The sequence below is a fragment of the Aptenodytes forsteri genome, unplaced genomic scaffold (genome assembly GCF_000699145.1).
Source record: "Aptenodytes forsteri isolate BGI_AS27 unplaced genomic scaffold, ASM69914v1 Scaffold253, whole genome shotgun sequence".
NCBI classification, from domain to species: domain Eukaryota; kingdom Metazoa; phylum Chordata; class Aves; order Sphenisciformes; family Spheniscidae; genus Aptenodytes; species Aptenodytes forsteri.
In genome coordinates, this window is record NW_008794413.1 from 556,894 (window position 1) to 576,156 (window position 19,263).

A 19,263-nucleotide genomic window follows, 5' to 3' on the forward strand; every position below is an offset into this window, starting at 1 on the left:
ATACGTTTGCCACCCTTAAGCACCACAAGAGGGAAAGGAGGTTTTGGATAGTAGGGTCTTTGTACAAGTAAAAGGAAATCTAACAGCTGGCAGCTGAACAGTGTAAATTCAGACTAAAATTAATGGAAGATCTTTTTTTATGAGAAGATAATTGACCACTGGAAAAACCTGCTTAAAACCTGCAAATTTCTACTCGTCCTTGTCTTGCGTCAAAACAAGATGTCCTTGGGCCAGCTGGGGTAGATGCATAGCTCCAAGGAGAAGTGCAATTCTTCAGCTGAGGATAAGGGGCAACGGCGAGGGCTGTGGGCAGCGTGCTGTGCAGCAATGCACCGAGCACATTTCCATTGCACTGAGTTTTCATTAAATAAAAGTCTTTTAAAAATGCAAAATGCTTCAAAATACTATTTTTATTTGGGGAATTATTTACTGGTTTAGAGTATATCTTCTTTTACATTGTAGTCACTGCTATTAATATACTTACTCTACACCACTGTCATTGATAGTTAAGATAAAGTAACAAATTTAAGGTTTTTTTAAAGTAATGCAGCTCCTAGCTAGCACTGGGTGAAAAATGTTGTTTTCCTTTCAGATCAAAGTGCCACTGGTGTTTTAATGAAAAAGCCAGATCCTCTGATAAAATAAACACTATTATTGAACTATGTAAAAAAATAATCAGTTTAAAAAGAAATTTCAATCTGAATGACAACATTTCTGAACTAGCTGTTTTCCAGAACTCTTCCTAGTGGGAAAATTTGAAAAGAACTATTTTTGCTTTTTACTGTTGGAATAAAACCAAATTTTGAAATCCTGGTTTCCTGTGAACTGGAAACCGCTGGCTCTAACCAGGAGTAACGAACAACCCACAGTCTGAAAATGATTTACTGCCAGAAGTAGGTGCAAGGAGCATATCTGTGCTGAGGCACTTTTTGGCTTGCCGATGGGAAAAGGGGAGTTCGCATGCGCTGTTGGGCAGGCTGAACCACAGCCATTTCTGCATCCAGGCTTGTCTCTTAAATGATGGGTCTGCTCAAGGCTGAGCTTTTCTTCCTTTGTTTTTGTTCAACGTAGTGAAAGTGGAGAAGGTGGAGATGCTTTTGGGGGATTCGTGGCAGGATGCTTGGTCTTTTGATGGTGAGGAGCAGCAACAGGGGGCTCTGAGCAATCTGATCTAGTTGAAGATGTCCCTGCCCACGGCAGGGGGATTGGACTAGATGGCCTTTAGAGGTCCCTTCCAACCCAAACTATTCTATGATTCTATGATTCTGTGACACGGTTACAGCCAGTCACTCTCCGTCCCTGTTGTGGCCATGGGAACTGGCACCATTTGTTGGGTTATAGGATGGTGGCTGGAGATCTCGACTATATTGGGGTTCTCCTGGTTGCTCGCTCTCGGTGAGCTGACGTGGAGTGGGTGTACATCTTGTGCATAAGATGCTTTTTCTTGAGAGCTGCAGAGCCCTAAAGCTGGACTGTTCCCCTGCCTGTCCTGCATTAACTGGGAGGGCAGGGAAAGTGAAGGTGCAAGCCGAATTTCGTGTTTGTGTCTTGCGTGTGTGTGTGTGCTGGATGCTTTCCAGCATCCCTGCAAATGCAGTTGGCGTCCCGAGTGCACATGCTGAAATCAGGGGCAGATTCACATTCTCCCTACAGAGCAGAGGGATATAATTTCTTCTGTGGGCATCACCTTGGTCTCAGCCACAGAATCACTGGTCGTATGCTGGCCTGTACAGTCTGTCCCACAAGCATCACGCTTTTCCCATGCCCGACCTCGGTGTGCTGAAACCTTTGGGCATGATTTCTGAACTTCATTTCCTAAACACCGGAATATTGTCCTGTTTTCTTAAAATGTCAGCATTGGGCACAGTGCAGAAAAATCCCCATGTTGCAACGAGTGTGCGACCGCAGACCTGGAGGATGGACAGTTACACAGATTGTCGAAACCACTCATGGAAGTGTCTGTCCAATGTATTTCTGATGGGGCCGTCTGGCCCGTTCCCATGCTGGATGGTGAACACCTACACACGTTAGCCCAAGTATTGGGGTGCCATAACCTGAGCATCCCTTCTCATGCCATCAGTGTAGTTAGGCCAACCTATAGCTATTTGGGATGAAAAAAGCTTCAGTGCTGGAAGCGTGACGAGCTGTAGAAAAGATAAGGAGGCTTTGCTGCCCACGTGGCGTAGGGAGACTTCTCCTCTGTGCTGGTCGGCAGTAGCATCGCCTGACGTATTTCAACCCAAATTGCCTGGAAAACCAGCTTTAACGTTGGTTTAATCTTTTAGTACTTTTAAGTCCTAAAAGTGCTGCTCCTTCCCGTGTGCTACCGCATCATCAAGGATGCTGCCTACCATGCAAAATGTTGAGAAAAAAATATCCCGCTTTTGCAAAAGAAACTGGAAGGTGATGGAGGAAACGCGCTCGGGCTGGGCTCCTTGTCCGCAGCAGCAGAGCTGCTCCGGGGCTGTGGTACCCTGATTCTGAGGAGTAAAGTCTAGCTGGGCTGGTGGGTGGAAGAGCACGTGCCCCCATGTATTGCAGGAGACAAGGGGGCCAGGGAGCAATGGGCAATGGATGGGGAAGCAAATGGGTGGAGGGACCAATGCCAGGCTCCTCCCTGGCTGAGAGCTGGCCAGAGGGCTCGGCGCAGGCTGGGCTTGATGGCTGCAGTCCTGGGCTGGCTCCTCTCCACCTCTTTCCCCTTCGCCAGCCTCAGGCCATTCACTGGATGGCCACTGACTCCTTGTTTCACCTTCTTCCTGCAGAGACGCTGATGGACTCCACAACGGCAACGGCAGAGCTGGGCTGGACGGTGCATCCTCCCTCGGGGGTAAGTTATCCTGTTGCTTTACGGGGGCCCAGAGCCTGGTCTGGGGTCTCCTTCTGCACGTGAACTTAAGAGGGATGGCTCAACAATAGTCACCCACTGAAGCAGAGTGCCTTGGCCACGTGAAAAGGTCTAGTGGGAAGAGCACAAGTTGACAGTTGAGGTTTCCAGTAGTTTTCTAGGAGGTGATGCTTCCAAAAACTACCCCAATGCTGGAGGAGTGTACTTCTCACCCTACAGCATCAGGCCAACATGATGTTGGAGGAATCATACTCTCCATAAAGCTGGCCTGCAGCCAGTTAAAAATCACGGAGAGGGAGAAATGAAATGCCAAGGCCACCACTGTTTGTCCCCAGTAGCTCACTTGTTACCCCATTGCCTGTCACTTGTAGCAGAAAAGGATGAGGGCATTGGCCTGTGAGGTTGCACCCACAGCAGCTGTTTGATCAAGCCCTGAAATGACTGTCCAGCATCCCTGGCATCTCACGGAGGGACATTTGCTGGCTCAGCAGTGACTGTCTCTCTGCTTTACTGGTGCCAAGAGTCCCCTGAGCCATATCCCAAGACCACCCAGAAGAAGCTCCTTTAAAGAAGAGCTTAGACAAGCAGTGCATCTCTGCACCCTTCAGCTCATGATACAAAACTGGAGTGGCCCCAGCCACCTCCATGTCCCACGGGGTTTGCATGGGGCATCAAGGTGCTTCAGAGCATCCCGCCCTGCTCTGGCTGTGGTGGCCAGCAGCAGCATGGAGCCCCAGTGCCCGACACCCTCGACCTGCTCCCTTGGGCTCAGGTGGCCCAATCCAGCCCGGCCAAAGCCTGGAGATGCTTCACATCCCTGTGCATGGAGGTGGTAGCTCAGGTGCAATCCTGCCTGCCATCCACCCTCTGTGGGGGCTGGATGAAGACGTTTCTGTGGACCTCACCCCAGGGCTGACAGCAAGCCCCCTCCCCAAGCCGACTTGGCAGAAGTAAAAAAACGGCCAAGAAAAACCTCCGTTGGCGAGATTAAACCTGGCTCCCGAGAAGCCCGCGGGCGCTCCCGGCACCGGTCCCCTATCACCATGATAAAGCCCCATGCCCGCCCGTGAGCCCGGCCGCCCCGCCAGCGCCGTCCCGGCCGCCAAAGGGGGATGATGGGTGCACAATAGGCGGGAGCAGAGGTCAAGTCTTTTTCTCTCCTCGCCCAGCCTTTCTTGTTTGCGGTGTTTCCATATGTAAAGCATGCCTTGCTCCCGGCTCCCCAGCCCTGCGGTAATGAGGCCTGGGCCTGCTGGAAGCCGTCTCCCTGTATTATTGTGCTGCCGCCTTCTTTTAAGCTCCCGGCATGTTAATTAGAGAGCGAGGAGAAAGGGAGAGGCTTCTAACTAAGCGTCGAGGAAGCGCCGGGGCTGGTGCACAGGGGTGACTTTCTCTCCCAGCTGAGAAAAGGGAGCTCGGGAGCCCCCTGCTCGCTGCTGCAGGGATGCGGGAGGATGCTGGGGGTCCTGAGCAGGCAGCCTGGCCCCCGGGGTGCTCCCAGGTCCCCAGTCCCCAGCGGGATGGAGATGCCCATCTGGAAAGTCCAGTGCAGCCCCAGCATCACTGGTGGGAATCGCCTCCCATCCCCACCTCTGGGCAGGTCCCTGCGGGGGACGCGGTGCGCGTCGTGCCCTGCACTGTGCACATCACGGGTACCGATACTGCGGTGCCTTCACGGCTTCTTCCAGTGCGGCCTCGTGCCCACTGCCAGGACAAGGCAGGGCATCTTACCCATGGGTGGCTTGACTTTGGCAGGGATGGGTGCAGCCAGCATCACCTGGAAGACAAAAGCTGCTGGGTGCTTCTCCTGTTTATTTCCTCTGGTGATTATTAATGAGCTGAAAGCCCAAACAGTTGCTTTTCCCTGGCTGTGGAGCTCCTGTGCTGCTCATAGGTGTCCCCATGCCTTGCCTCCGCCGTCTACTGTTCATCCACAAGCTGGAGAGACTCTCCTTCCATCACGTGCTGCTCCTGTCTGGCCAGGCTGAGCTCTTCAGGCTCGTGTCCTGAGCCCTCCCTGGGGGCTGTGCAGGTGTGGATGGGGATGGGGCAGGTACTGGGCATTGTTGGGTCTTGGTGGCTGACACGCTATTTTGGAGTGGGTGTCAGGAGTGGTCCAGGTGAGGGAGAGCCATGTCAGAGGCAGGGCAGAGGAAGCAATTGCTTCCCCGTGCCTTGTCCTTGATTCTTTCAACCCCCTCCCAAACGGTGCCTGGTTTTTAAACCGGGGAGATCCTACAATTTTCCACTACCACACCAAATTCATTTCTGGAAGATAAAGCAAATGCTGTGTTTTGCAAGGATGCTCTCCTCCTTCCCCAGCGACGGCAGCAGATTTGCAGCCACTGCCAATCAGAAGTGGTTGGAGCTGTTTGGGGATCTTCCCTGACAGCCTTCTGTCGGGCTGTTAGCCTTGATGTGCAAGGAGCAATCTGTCTCCTATCTCGTGAGCCTCCCTCTGCAGTCCTGGATGCCCTTGTGGAGGCTGTTTGCAGGCCAAGGCGCTGGGGGTGCTCTGCTCCTGCAGGGTTTTCCCTGCAGACCTTGGTCCTGGCATGGATGCTGGATCTGGGCTGTGCTGCCGCCCTGCCCTGGGTGTCACGATCCTGCATCTAGGGCAGGGTTGTGCTCATGGTTTCACGTCCGTGGGAAACAGCTCAGCTTCCACTTGAGCAGGTTTATGAACAAGTTCATGAGAAGCCGTTCCAGCTGGCTGGGACTGTGTCACACGCTAGCTGGGCCCTGGTCCCTACCGCCAGCATAACGAGGGTGCTGCGGGTGGGGAAGGGGCAGCATGGGGAGATGCTCTGCCCCCCCAGCAAGGTCTGGGCTGGGGGAGATGCTCTGGTGAGCCAAGTGAAAGGTTCTCCTCCCACAAAGACCCTTTCCTGTCTTCGCACACCGCAGAGGAGTGGCAGCCGGTTACAGGCTGCAGCGTTGCCCTTGCCTGGTGCATCACCCGCCCTGAAGTCTCTTCATCCTACAAAGGATGGAGGCAGCAACAAGCGCTGAAAGATTTGGAAAAAAACAGCCTGGGGAAAGGGCAGGGAGCTGGACAGGGCCAGGAGGTGTCACAGCAGCCCCAAGCTCTGCAGAGACTCCTTGAGATCTGGCAGAGTCAGCTGTTGGTCGGCTGCGGGGAGCTTGGCTGAGCTTCCCATAGGGAAATATGTCAGCTCTGAGCTGTCTTGCCGGGAAGGATGTTACTGTCATGCCACAGCTCATAGGACATCCCTTAGATCCAGTTTAGGACAGCTGGGGCTGGAACCTGTGCATACCTGCAGGAGGGACCCCAAAGCATGTTGGCCCTTGAAGGGGCAGGGATGAGGGCTACCAGCAGGATCGAACCCAGCATCTGCCTTTCTGGGTACGCAGCGGGGTCAGCCAGGCTCCCATAAACCTTCCCTCCCGCCTCTGGGGAGCGGCCGCTGGCTACTGGCCCGTTGCGCTGTGGCTGCCTGCCCCTCACACCAGTGCTCGGGCTGCAGCCGGCGAGGAGGTTTTACGGCTGCATTACGCACTCCTGAGAATGCGGGTCCTGTCTGCCACGTCTGTAACCGTAGTGGCACCGGTGGGAATACATCTGCTAAAGGCATCGTGTTACTTTGCCGGGAGGCTCTGCCGTACAGTGCAGCCCACAGGCGAGAGCCCCTGCTAAAGACATTACTGCCTGCAGAGGAGGTGCATGGCCCCACCATGCCCTGCCACCCAGCAGAGATGCTTTACCATAAATTTGGGCATGGAGCACAGTGCTGCTGCCAGCGAGATGGCCATGAGCTCTGCTGAAGGCTTGGGCTACCTTGTCCCCACGGCGCGGAGCCTGCCTGGCATGCAGTGTGGGTCAAATCCTGCCGGAGAAGGACGGAGGCACGTAGGTATGGGGTGCTTGCAGGGTGGTGCTGGAGCTGTGCCAGGGCGAGGTGCTGGGCACCGATGGGGCTGCCTGCAGATGGGGTGCGCACGGTGTGGTGTAGCTGGTACTGGCAAAGCCTGCCCTCTTGGCACACAGTGGGGCTGGGAAGAGGCAAAGTGGGTGGGGAACATCAGTTCGGTGCAGCCCCTTGACTTTCTGTGTCCTGTCCGCAGTGGGAAGAGGTGAGCGGGTACGACGAGAACATGAACACGATTCGCACCTACCAGGTGTGCAACGTCTTCGAATCCAGCCAAAACAACTGGCTCCGGACCAAGTACATCCGGAGGCGAGGAGCGCACCGCATCCACGTGGAGATGAAATTTTCTGTCCGGGACTGCAGCAGCATCCCTAATGTCCCAGGCTCCTGTAAGGAGACTTTTAACCTTTACTATTTTGAGTCAGACTTTGACTCGGCCACCAAGACTTTTCCTAACTGGATGGAGAATCCTTGGATGAAGGTGGACACAATTGCTGCCGATGAGAGCTTCTCGCAGGTGGACCTAGGTGGACGGGTAATGAAGATTAACACCGAGGTGCGTAGTTTTGGACCTGTCTCCAAGAATGGTTTCTACCTGGCCTTCCAGGACTACGGAGGCTGCATGTCCTTGATTGCCGTCCGCGTCTTCTACCGCAAGTGTCCCCGCGTGATCCAGAATGGGGCCGTCTTCCAAGAAACCCTCTCGGGAGCAGAGAGCACCTCGTTGGTGGCAGCCCGGGGGACGTGCATCACCAATGCAGAGGAGGTGGATGTGCCAATCAAGCTGTACTGCAATGGGGATGGCGAGTGGCTGGTGCCCATCGGCCGCTGCATGTGCCGGGCGGGCTACGAGTCAGTGGAAAACGGGACCGTCTGCAGAGGTAACTGCTTGCCTTCAGTCTCGCTCCGTGCGCTCGCCTCGCTGCCGGTGGGCTGTGCCGGTGGTGGCAGTTGGGATTTGCAGCTGGGATCTGCATGAGCTGCCTGGGAGTGACCTCCTTGGGCAGGGGTGGGAGAGGAGCACGTGGGGACGTGGGAGAGGAGCATGTGTGTGGATGCTGACTCCTTCCCCAGCTCCTCAATTCCTGCCCTGGCCTCATCCATCCATTGCAGAGGCTCTGTGTTACCTCTGGGTCCTCAGAGCCAACAGGTCTCCAGGGGTGCCGCCCTGTTGCTGGTGCCCTCTGTGCTCTCCAGGTCTTGGAGGGACACATATGTGTAGCCATGGTGCGTGCCACTGATCTGTAGTCACCTCCCAAAATACTGGGGCAGTTTTCATGTCGGTTCGCGCCCTGTGCCTTGGTGTGGGCTGAAATGCTTCTGGGGTGAGGGGAGCGGGAGTGCAGGCACCCAAAGGTGACGCAGTGGGAGGGAGCAAGTTGTCTGCAGCATTTTCCTGGTGAGGTGCAAATGGCCCAGGGTGGGACATGGTCACGGGCTGTTCAGGGCCGGGCTCACCTCTCCAGCCTGGGCACCTCCAAGCCTGGCCCCTGAGCTGCCTCATCAGCCAGAGGTCTCCTGCCCTGTAGATGTTCTCCTGCCCTTGTAGATGTTCAAAGCAGACTTTGGGAGCACCTGATCAGCTCAGCTCAGCTGAGCACCGTGGAGCCAGTGTGGTCCCAGGCAAGCGAGAGGCTCTGCACCACCCTCCCTGAAAGCACCGTGCCCAAACCCATCTCTGCTCCTCCTCAGTCACGCGTGGGCTTGGGGAGGTTGAGAAAGGAGCTGCTGGGGTTATCGGGAGAGAGATGAGGACCCAAGAGCTGCATGTTTAATGGGCACCTGCGGCTGTACCATGCACAGAGCAAACCATGGCGTTTGGCAAACGGACTCTTCCCCCTGTCCTGGCTGAACATCAAAATCCCATTACAGTTTCGATAGCATCGGCACACTCCGAGCAGAGCTGGGGTTTCTCTGAGATCAATTATAGATATGTCAGTGGGCATTGAAGAGCACAAGGAAGGAGCTGCGTCTTCTCTCTTCTTGCTGTGGGAAGGGGTGGCCGGGTAGCACCAAGCAAGCACAGGGAAGGTGCTGGTAAGTGGGGAGACAGACACACCAGAGAGGGGGACGGACAGTCTCTGGCCATGCTTGGTTGGGACTGCAGGTTGGATAGTCCCTTGGAGAGGGCACTGCGTCTTCTGCTGGTGGCTGGGCTGCTCATGCATCAAGCGTCCTGATGTGCTGGGGATGTCATTTAATATCCATGCTTTGAGCTACTCCTCACTGAGCCACTGAACGTCTCTTCCCACTGAGCTCGGGGTGATCAAGTGTCCTCCAGGTGTAGCAGGGACAGTGCTGGGGACGGGGACAGCAAGGAAGTACTGCTGCAACACAGTATGGAAAGGGAGCCTGGCTAATCCCAGCCTCGAAAGGAAGACGGGTGTTTTACGACACCCAAGTGAAGCATTTGTAGCAACACCAGAAAGCCAAAATGATTGATGTCAGCTTTCCCATCTCAGCCTTTTTTTTTGCCCAAGCGGACCCAGCCCTGCACAGCACTTTGCTCTGATGCAGCTGTGGTTTCTCGGGGCTCCCCAGTCCTGCTGCCAGCCCAGCCAAGGGACGGTCCCAGGACCTCCTTATGCAGAGAGCCCTGTCCCTGCAGCCTGGCCCGGCAGGGCTGGAAGGGGAGACAGAACAGGCAGGAGCGGGGGGGCCAAGGTGGAGGGAGAGAGCAGGAGGGAGAGGCCAGGTCTTCTCTTTGTCTGCGCAGCAGCAGGATTTTGGGAGGTCCGGTACCTCGGCAGCTGTTTCTCCAGCCAGTGCTGGCGTGTGCCCGGCCCCACGCTCCCCACCGTCATTAATCACCCGGCGGCCGGCAGCCCGCCGCCTCGCCGTCTCCATGGGGCAGCTGGCCCCGGGGCTGCCTTCCCCTTCCCTTTCCCCTTCCCCTTCCTGTGTGGGGCGGCGCGATCAGGGCTGGATGGGACCCCAGGGCAGTGCCAGACTGGGGCACACCCTCCGTTTTCCCCCAGCAGCCCCCAGAAGAAGAGTGGGGACCAGGAGGAGAGCCAGCCACGGAGTTGGCAGGACAGCCGTAGCATCCCCATCCTTTCCCAGCACCCGCAGTGAGCCCCACAGAGGACTGGGGAAGGGGCTGCTCACCCCGGCTCGGTTGGGCAGAGAAGGGGCTCTCCTCCCCAGCTCAACTCAGGAAGGACCTGCAGGATGCATCCCTGCATCCCTGCCCACCTCCTGTCGTGTCCTTGTCCCCGGTCCCCACAGAGGCAGCTTATGAGCCGCCTGGTTTGGGGGACTCACTTGTACATGTGGCCGGCAGGTTTTCTCATGTTTCGAGGGGTGGGAGGAAATCTGGGCCCCTTTCCAGAAGCAAAACAAAAGCAAATCTGAGCTGGCTTTTGGGGCGAAGTGCTCTCACACGGCTTGGTCGCCCAAACGGGACGTGGCGGGGAGTGTGAGGGACATGGCTCACTGGTCCTGCCCTGCCAAGGGCTCCTGGTGGAAAAGGGCATCCCGAGCAATGGATGGCCCCTCGGTGCAGCTGCAAGGCGCTGGAAGGAGTTGCTCATTTTCTCCGCTGGGCTTTTCATCTGGCTAGCACAGCGCAAGCCTGCTCACGGCAGTGTACACAAGGGATATTTATGGAGGAAGTTCATGCATCTAACAGCTTAAGCTCTTCTAAGCTTGCAGCTCCAGCACAAAAGGATTTGGGGGCAGTTAACAATTCTGTGTGGTTAAGAGATTTTCATTTTGCTGGGCCTTGCTCGCCAGTCCCGCAGGGCCCTGCGAGGGGCTGGCTTCCCGCTCCTCTTCGCTCCGCTCTTCCACTCGCTTCCCGGCTCCTTTCCGCTGTGCTGGCGAGGGGCTCCGTGCACGCGCCTCCCTGCACCACCTCCCCCCCCAGCCCGATACGCCCAGCCCCGTCCTCCCCGCTTCACCTTCTCCTGCTCCCTGCCTACGTCTTTTTTCTCCATCTCCCTGTTCTTTGTCTGCCGCCTCCCCCCTTCTCCCCCGCCTGTCCCTCCCATGCAGCATATTAAGCGCATTTCTCTCTCTGCCTCCCTTATTCATTGGCTCCCCTCTGCAACAGCGGAGGCAGAGCTATTGTGCTGCCTGCTCTCTCTGTTTGGACTGGATGGTAGGCGAATGCTGCCTGCAAGGGTCTCTGCCTGCTCAGGGATGGCAGCCGCTGGCTGCTGGTCTTAGCTATTGAACCCTGCGTCCATCTCCAGCTCCTCTCCAGCTTTGGAGGACATCTGCTCATGTGTCTGATCACTGCATTCGCAGCGGGCAGCCTCTTCTTTGTTGCACTCGTACAGTGCCAAGCGCGAGGAGTCCTGGTCTTGCCGTGGTAACAAGGGATGGTTTTGCCCTGCAGAAGCTGGTGGTCACACTCTCTTGCTATCAGAGACATGTGGCGTCATCCCTTGGGGTCACAGGCGTTTCTGAGGAGGAGAGGAGCTGGTGATGTGCTGGGAAAAGGAGAAACCTGGTCGCCTAGGTGGTCTGTAGAAGGTCCAGGCTGCCATCTGTCTTCTCCAGCTCAAGGTGGAGCTGGGCCACCCCTGTGGGGAGCCTGAGGGCTCAACAGTGTCCCCCCTTCGGAGCCTGCACTGCCTTCCTCCTGCTCCTTCCCTGGGGGGCAGAGCCAGGAGGGAGGATGTGGGGGTCTTGACGCACCTCCAGCACCCAACCTGGTGCTGGTCCTGTCCAGCCCCACCAACACCACAGCCCGGTTCCACCACCGACCCAGCTGGATACTCCCAGGTCAGCTCCAGCACTGACTCGGCCCAAGTCCAGCTCTAAAGGGAGAAGCGTGACCTCTGGGGTTATTGCTGTAGTGGGCTGGTACCGGGGGTATCCCAGTCGGGGGCTGTATAAGGCTGGCTGGTAGGTTTTGCCCTTGCAGATGTGTGTCCTACAGGTGGGCTCCATGACGGCTTCCCTGCCTATGCTTGCATGTTATTTTGAGGTCCAACTCAGCAGATGGGCTACCACCCCGCCATGTGCTGGGGATGCAGAGGCAGTGATGTGCATGTACACGTGTGTTGAGGACCCAGACCTATTCCTCCATCACAGAGGTGTGGGAAGCAGTGAGGGTCTGTCCCAGCTGTGCTGTCCTTGGGTTTTGGACGGGGCAAGCATGTGCTAAGGGCTTGGAGGGACGTGCAGCTTTCTGATGTGCTGGAGAAGGGTATGTCTTAGCTGTCTTACAGTCACATCCCATAAGTACGTGATGTTTTGAAGATAACAGGCTATTTATGGCTCCATGCCTGTTTCGGGTCTGGGCCTCCACTGATAATGCTGGACCCAGCCAATAAATTGTAAGGTCCTAGGGGTAATTAAGAAGCATTCCTGGTTGAGCTGGAGCAGATACAGCCAATCATGATGTAAATGTTTCCAGAGATGGAGAATTGCCCGTTAAATGCTTCCAGTGGTCGCTCCTGCCTTCTTACTCCCATCTGCACCTGGCACTTGGACCTTGGTGAACTTTGTCCACCACCACACCTCTGCTTTCCGTGTGCCTGTTTAAGAGTAATCCTTGGCCCCCGGTCCTCTGGTAAGGTTTTTGGCCCTTGGCACTGCTTTAGCCTTTCCGTTGGCAGATCCACTGTCCCATGTACAGGATGCTCACAGTGATCAGCCGAGTGCCAGAGGGGATGCTGAGATTTCCCTCTTCCTACATCCCCGCTTTGCTGTAACCATTTTGGCAATGGCATTTCTCTGGGTGCTTCTGAAGGATCCTTGTCCTTCCCGGTGGGACTGGGAGCAGATAATCGCTGTGGCCCGCATCCTTGTCCCCGGAGCTGTGATTTGACATGTGTTTGTACTGAAATGCACATTCCTTGTTTGTGCCCAGCTCACCGAGGCATCCGGATTGCTGTGTATCAGGAACCCATCATCTTCAGTATTTACCAGACTACAACTTCCATGTCATAGCTGACTTTATTGGGAACGCTTTGGGCTTTCTCCTGGGTCATTCATAAAAATGTTAAATAGCCCAGAGGCACGAACCAAATTTGTTGGCTCTAGTAGAAACAGACCTGCTCTCTGCACATTCCCTGCTTAGATCTCAGACCATAGCAGTATCAGCTCGCCAAGTTTTAATGCATTGAATATGTCCCATGGTGTCTGTGGACCCTCTAATTTCTGAATCAAAATATCATGTGTTACCGAGGGGAATGCTCTGCAGAAGTTTGGGTGCGTTGCATTAATGCTGTTACCTCTCCCAGCCAATCTTGTAATTGCATCAAAAAACCATATGAGGCTAATTTGCCTTAATCTGTTTTCCATAAATAGTAGGTTGGCACTACTATTACTACCTTCCTTTAATTCTTCGCTGACCGAATCCTGTAGCTGGCACATCCTTATTTGACTGGTACTGACGTTGCAGTGGCAGTCCTAAAATAGCCAAGACTGCCTCATTTAACAAATAGCTTTTTCCTACATCTCTGAAACATCCTACTACTTCACGGTATGTGGAAAGTGAACATTAACTGTCCACTGGTTCATCAGCCATCTCTTTAAAAACTCTTAGGTAGATGCTATCCTGACATACTGATTTAACAATGTTTAACTTTAGTAGCTGCTATTTAACATCTTGAGTTACTGCTGGAATGGAAAGTATTTCGCCATCATCCTATAAGATGATTACATCACCTGGCTTCTTCCCAAGTACAAAACAGGAATTTGTCTGCCTTTTCTACAGAGTTGTTGACAATTTGAATGCTCCCAGCCGGCTGTGGCTCGATGTCATTGTGGATACTGCTCTTTGGGGTTCTCCCTCTCCTCCCTCTCTGTCTGGGAAGCAAGAATACAGCCTCTTTCTTTCCATTGCTTTGATTCTTCTCCCTCCTGCTTCTCGCTGACCTCTCCATGTTGTGAATCCAATTAGGGCTGTGGTGGGGATTGCAGCTGCTCGGTATTAACCACTCCAAGCCTGCTTGGTGCACCCTGGAGTCGGAGGAGATGCCAGCTTGTCCTCTGCGCATTGCTGGGTAGCGTTTGGTCATCTGAAGGTTGGAGTAGGACCGGGGGAGCCTAGCAGAGCAAGGGGGTGTCAGACGGAGGGGGGGGGTCGAGGCATTTAATTTCTTGCGGTCTGAAGCCTGAAAAGATGCTGACCTTGCAAGGAGGGTCAGAGATGGTCCAGGAATGGGGCAAGACATCTGCTGCTGAAGGAGGGAGATAGACGACTCAGCTCAGAATAGGAAATGCTGCTTCTGAGGGACTAGACCTTTGTGGCCAAAAGCAGGCAAAGGAAATGAGAACTGCTTTCTCGTTTTGCTTTCAAGACAAGGGATGGGCTGAGACCTTCTACAAAAGTCTTTTCTCTATAGAGAAAGGGAGGAGACAAGGTTTTCCAGGACATGAGTGTGAGTTTTGAACAGCAGGAGCGTTGCAGAGCACTCCCAGCCCTGTTGTGAAGGCATAGGAAAGACCCCAGCAGGCTGCAGAAGATAACCTGAGAGCAGCCCACTGGAAGCTCGGAGAGGAACAGCATATTTTCATTTATTAGTATGGGCAGGTCATGAGTCCTTTGGGTTGGAGGATGGGATGGAGATCTCAGGTCCAGCAAAACCCATTGGGAGTTTCCTGATGGAAGTGATGGCCATCCCCCGGATTTCTCAGAGAGACATGGTGGAGTTTTGCATTGCCACTATCTGCCATAGCTGGTGCTTCCCAGTCCCTTTGCATGAGCCCTTTCTTCTCTCTGCTCAAGGTCTTCCCCCGCAGAACTGCAGGGGAGGTCTCTGCTCTCCTTCCCGCTTTGGGACAGGTTGCTCCCCCCATCCTTACGCCCCAGGCATTCCGTTGGGCTGGGGTCAGCGAGAAGGTGGGAGGAGGTGGGTGAGAGCAGACCCGGAGGGTCTCCACCGGAGAAAGAGTGATGTCCCCTCTGACCCTCCACGTGCGCTGACCGTGCCCTGGGTGCAGGGGCGGGAGCCCTGTTGTAACACGGGTGCTTTCATGGAGCTGATGTCTGAACTGATAAGAACCCTCCCTCCCCCTGACTTATTTTTACAGATGAAACAGTATTTTGGATCAAATACCACATTCCTGGTCTTGCTACACCCGTGTGAGGGGGGAATAGCGGCTCTGGCAGCATCCCGTGCCGACGCCAGTGGGAGCAGTGTTTATTCCTGCTTTTCCTCTCTCTCCTTCATAGGCCTCCCTTTCTTTTTTTTTCCTTTTTTTTTTTTCCTGAGAAAAGTGGTAAACATTAATAGGAACTGGAATGAATAGCTGGGATCCAGGCCCAGGCTTCCAGGATTTTAATTCATTATTGCTATAAAATGAAGGGAATATGTTTTTTACCATTAGCTTTTCCTTTGAATCAAAGCGCTCAGAGATCTGGGGGGCAAGGAGGGTTTTTCCCTGAATTCATCAGAGTGATGAATCTTTATGGGGCAAGAGGAGAATATTCTTCATCATAAGTAACTTGAGAAAAATTGGAGAAGACGCTGCTTTTGAGGATTTTTTTTTTTTTTCATTTGAGATTTTTCTGTGAGTCGGGCCAAAGCCAAGAGATTATTTTGAACGTTTAATTTTGGGAAATACCCTCAGACATTCTCTGCACTGGTTTAAAGTTATTCTGATGTCAGATGATCACTCTGTAAGAGCACAGTTATTTTATTTTAGCAATACAAGGTAAAAATCTTACAGAAAATTTAATCTAGAAGCCATGATTAGCTTAATTAGCTCCAGGGAAGCACTTTATTGTTCCCCATATGCCTTAGAAACATAGTATATCACTGGAAAGTATACATAAAAGTCCCCATAAAGGTTAGGAAATGGAGTCAAAGTGTTCATAGCTCACACAATGGCTGGGGTTAAAAAAACCAAAATTCAAACAACGTTTAAATAGATTTTGCCACCCAAGCAAAATACACAACATGTTCACATTTTGAAGGAGACCTTAAGTTCGGTGACACCGATCCGCAATACCCAGTCCTTGCATGGGCGGGTGTTACAACTTAAACACCATAAGGAAGGAGTTGGATGAAGGATGCGGAGCAAAACCAGGCAGAAGCGCGGTGAGTGCCTTCGGGTGAGTCTGGGGCATCCCCTCGTCGCCTTCATTTCTTGGCATTTGCGGGAGCGGAGTCTAAGAAAAGAAAATACCCCCCCCCCCCCAAAAAATTCTAGGTATTAAAAAGAGAAGAGACATGAAAGAAGGGGCACAGCCCAGCAAACTGTGGGACGTGGCCAGCAGCTGGTTTAAGGCAGGGCTGCAGAGCGCTGCCGTGATTTGGGTGGGCTGTGGCCACGCTGCAAATACATTTACAAGCAGAAGAGGCTCTGAACCAGCATCCTTGACTTCCTCTCTACCAGCGAGCTTCAGCAGGAGTCTTCCTCCGAGTGAGCGGCAGCCCCCAGCCCCCCTAGCTCGGATGCCTTTGCTGGAGTACAGCATCTGCCCAAGAGGTGGGAAAACTGGTTGTAGTACATGAGAAACTGGTAATTTGCAGAATGGCGGGTCTTACCGGCTGGAAAATGGGGAACAAGGTACAGTGTGAGCAGGAAAATGTAAGTCACTGGGTCTTGGAAAGCACCCTGTTAAGGGGAGACAGAAAAAAGTCCTACTGAGACCCGGAGCTACCAACTCAGTGCATTGATCCTCCCACATCCTTTTCTTTGAAAGGCACCCTAAAGGGGGACCTGTGTGAACACAATGTGTTCTCCAGGTAGGTGACTCCTGTGAAGCCTTTCCAGGTCTCTGAAGCAAGGTCTTCAAAGACAGAGAGCTCTTCTTTGCTTCAGTGGGTTGAAATGACACCTGCCAAGGTGTTGGCATCTTCCTGGAGTCCTTGGAGGTGAACTGGGGATGGTGATGGCTGGGGAGGTGATGGGCATGTCTGGACCACGAGGTGAGGGTCCCATTGGAGGTTCACAGGTTTGGTGGGCGATGGCTTGAAATAACTCCTATGGCTAATGGGGCAAATTCAAAATGTATTTTGAGGGAATATCTGGTTCTTCAGTATTTGGGCGCTGACAATTTTCAAGGACGACAAGCTCCTACTTGCAAAGTCTTTTTACGCTTTCAGACTATTGTCAAATTCAGAGCTCAGGGGGACCCTGTGTTCAAGAAGACAATTTTTAAGTCTGAAACCAAAGCTAGCAATTTCTTTTCAAAACATTATGATCCCAGGAGTACCACTGTTGCTACACCTGCAGCTGTGACGGGAGACAGGAGCAGAGTGAACAATAAACGGACACGTGATAAAGGCTTTATTCATCTTAAACTATCAAAATGCCCAAACCCTCAAGATTAGTAAGAATTAAAGTGCAGCCTGAAGTGGAGCCCATAAAGTAGAGTAACGTGGATGCTTTGCTCCAAATGGTATTTCTCCCAGCCTAGATGGCTTTTGAAAAGATCGTAGAGACTTCTGAAGCGGCTGTAGTAACAGATAATATTTGTCAAACAGCACACTCCATTAAATGCACGATATCTGCCTTTTTACAGCATCAGCTCTCCAGGAGGCTTTCTGCAGAGACGCGGGAAGGGTCTGTGCAGCGTCAGGGGCATGTTTGCTCTCAGACATCAGCGGGTGGTTTCCATCACGCCGTTCCACCTTTCTCCCCGCCCTTCAGGAGAGCCGTTCCTGAGCACAATGTCTGCGTCCTCCTGTGGCATGCAGAGCAGACGGATGTGGGCTGGTGCCCCATGCAGCGGCCCGAAGTGCCCACATGCATGGAGCATCGAGGGACAGGCGGGATGCGGGACGTTCCTGGGCATCAGACCCTTAACCGGGGTTTTCTAAGGTGCTGATCTCTCTCTTGAGGAATTTCAGTGGAAACCAACTGTTTTTCATGAGCCTTCCTCTGCCCCTTTCCCTCCCCTCCCTTTTTCCTTATCCCTCCAGTCTCGTGTGCCAGCGACAATTCTCCAGACGTCTGTATTGCTGTAACCACGATCAAGAGCATTATTTTGGCAGATAACCTCCCCATTCATCCCCACCTGAGTGGCTCAGGATCCTGCAGCACCGTGTTTGGCTTGCAGGGAGCTGTGATGGAGGAAGCAATGCCTTGGGCTGCCCAGGAAGCGGGTGCTGGAGCTGGTCTCTCATGCCAGCCATCACCCAGAGGATTCCTATAGCTGAAGGCATGAAACTCAGGAGGGTTTACCGCAGTGGAAACGCTACTGCTGCAGGCCTTTCCTTGCAACACAGTGAGCAAAATTAATTCTGAGCCTTTTGGTGTATACGCACAGCCCTCGTTAATAAAACAGAAAGAGTAAAAGCGGGGAAAACAGGATTAGGAGAAACATTTGGGGAATGACTCACACCCAGAGAAGCTTCTTGTTCACCTTTCCCTGCTGTGCACCCCAATGATGGATTAAAAATTGCCTGCATTTGCCATTGCATTGCTACTGGCAGTCCACAGCATGCTTCCCGGCGTGTGGTGCCTTGCCAGCCTTCCTCTCATTTGGAGGAGGCGAGCGATGCTGTAATTTTCAGTCACCTTCACAAGTACAGTGGTTATGCCGTTACCATCACCTACGTCAGCTCGGACATTGATCCAAGCAGTAATGTTGGTGGTTTACTCTCAATCGACACCCTGGGAGTGGACCTGTGGCACAGACTGAAGAATAAGAGATGGGGTAGCTGTTGTAGGAAAAACGATCTCCAGGCTTTCTCAAGCTCAGTCTTCCAGCTGTGGCCATGCAAATCCTAGCCTTAGGACCTGCAAAAGGTCTGCGGCACTGGAAATGGCAGGGTGCACCGGTCTGCCACCAGTTACTGCTTATGCTGGTTGTTCTTCTTTCTAAAGAGGATTAGGAGGCCAGAAGAGGAACTTTATCATGCCCAATGCTTACTTGCGTTGCCACCATGAGTATGATTAATTTGCAAATAGAGTGACAAATCTAAGCATGTGTATCTTCAGGATACCCTATAATTAGAACTGGTCTTTTTTTTGCTTCTGGAAAGGTTTTTGCTGTCTGGCTCAGATGGAAGCGATCCCAGTTTGTTTTTGTTTCTCTTGAATTAGAGCGCGGCTGCTCTTTCCAGGATTTCCCAGGCAAAAATATGCACATGGGGACCTGCCCAACATGCACGGTGGTTCCTCTAGGACATGTCGAGCCCAATGCATGTGCACTTCACACGCAGCCCGTGCATGCTTGACAGCTTTAATGATTTTGGGTGCGTTTGGCTCTCTGCACCTCTGCAGGGGCCATGGCGGGGATTTGCCCGTGTGCAAGGGCTGATTTTCCGGTGCTTCCAGCTGCAAGGCAGATATCGAGCGGAGTGTGGGAAGAGGGGGTACGCGTGGGAAAGCAGTAAAAGCATAATGTGCAAAGCTGAGCAAAGAGTTCAGACTGGGTGCAAGTGCAGTTTTGCTGCTCAGTCCTGCCTAAAGAAGAGAGATTAGTGCGACACATTTCCCTGGCAGCAGAAGTCCTCGCTCCAGACCAGGTTGCCTGACACCGGGGCTGCCTTGGCTGCTGCCATGAGAAGGGGTCGGAAAGGCCTTGGTGGAAACCAGGAGGAGGTTCCCAAGCCAGGGATGGGGTAGCAGGACACCAGGGACCACCGATGCTGTGCCAGCCCAACCGAG

The 19,263-nt window shown here is 53.4% G+C and overlaps 1 protein-coding gene across 6 annotated transcripts in view; it reads left to right on the forward strand.

Annotated features, from left to right (window-relative positions):
• Positions 1–2,767: 2,767 nt before the first annotated feature.
• EPHB2 (EPH receptor B2) overlaps positions 2,768–19,263 on the forward strand; it is a 92,930-nt gene continuing 76,434 nt past the window's right edge. For all 6 annotated transcript variants that reach the window (XM_009289104.1, XM_009289111.1, XM_009289118.1 and 3 more), the window contains exons 1-2: positions 2,768–2,830; positions 6,935–7,619. In XM_009289104.1, the coding sequence (XP_009287379.1) occupies positions 2,774–2,830; positions 6,935–7,619 (742 nt within the window). In that variant the 5' untranslated portion in view covers positions 2,768–2,773. The remainder of the gene's footprint in view (positions 2,831–6,934; positions 7,620–19,263) is intronic.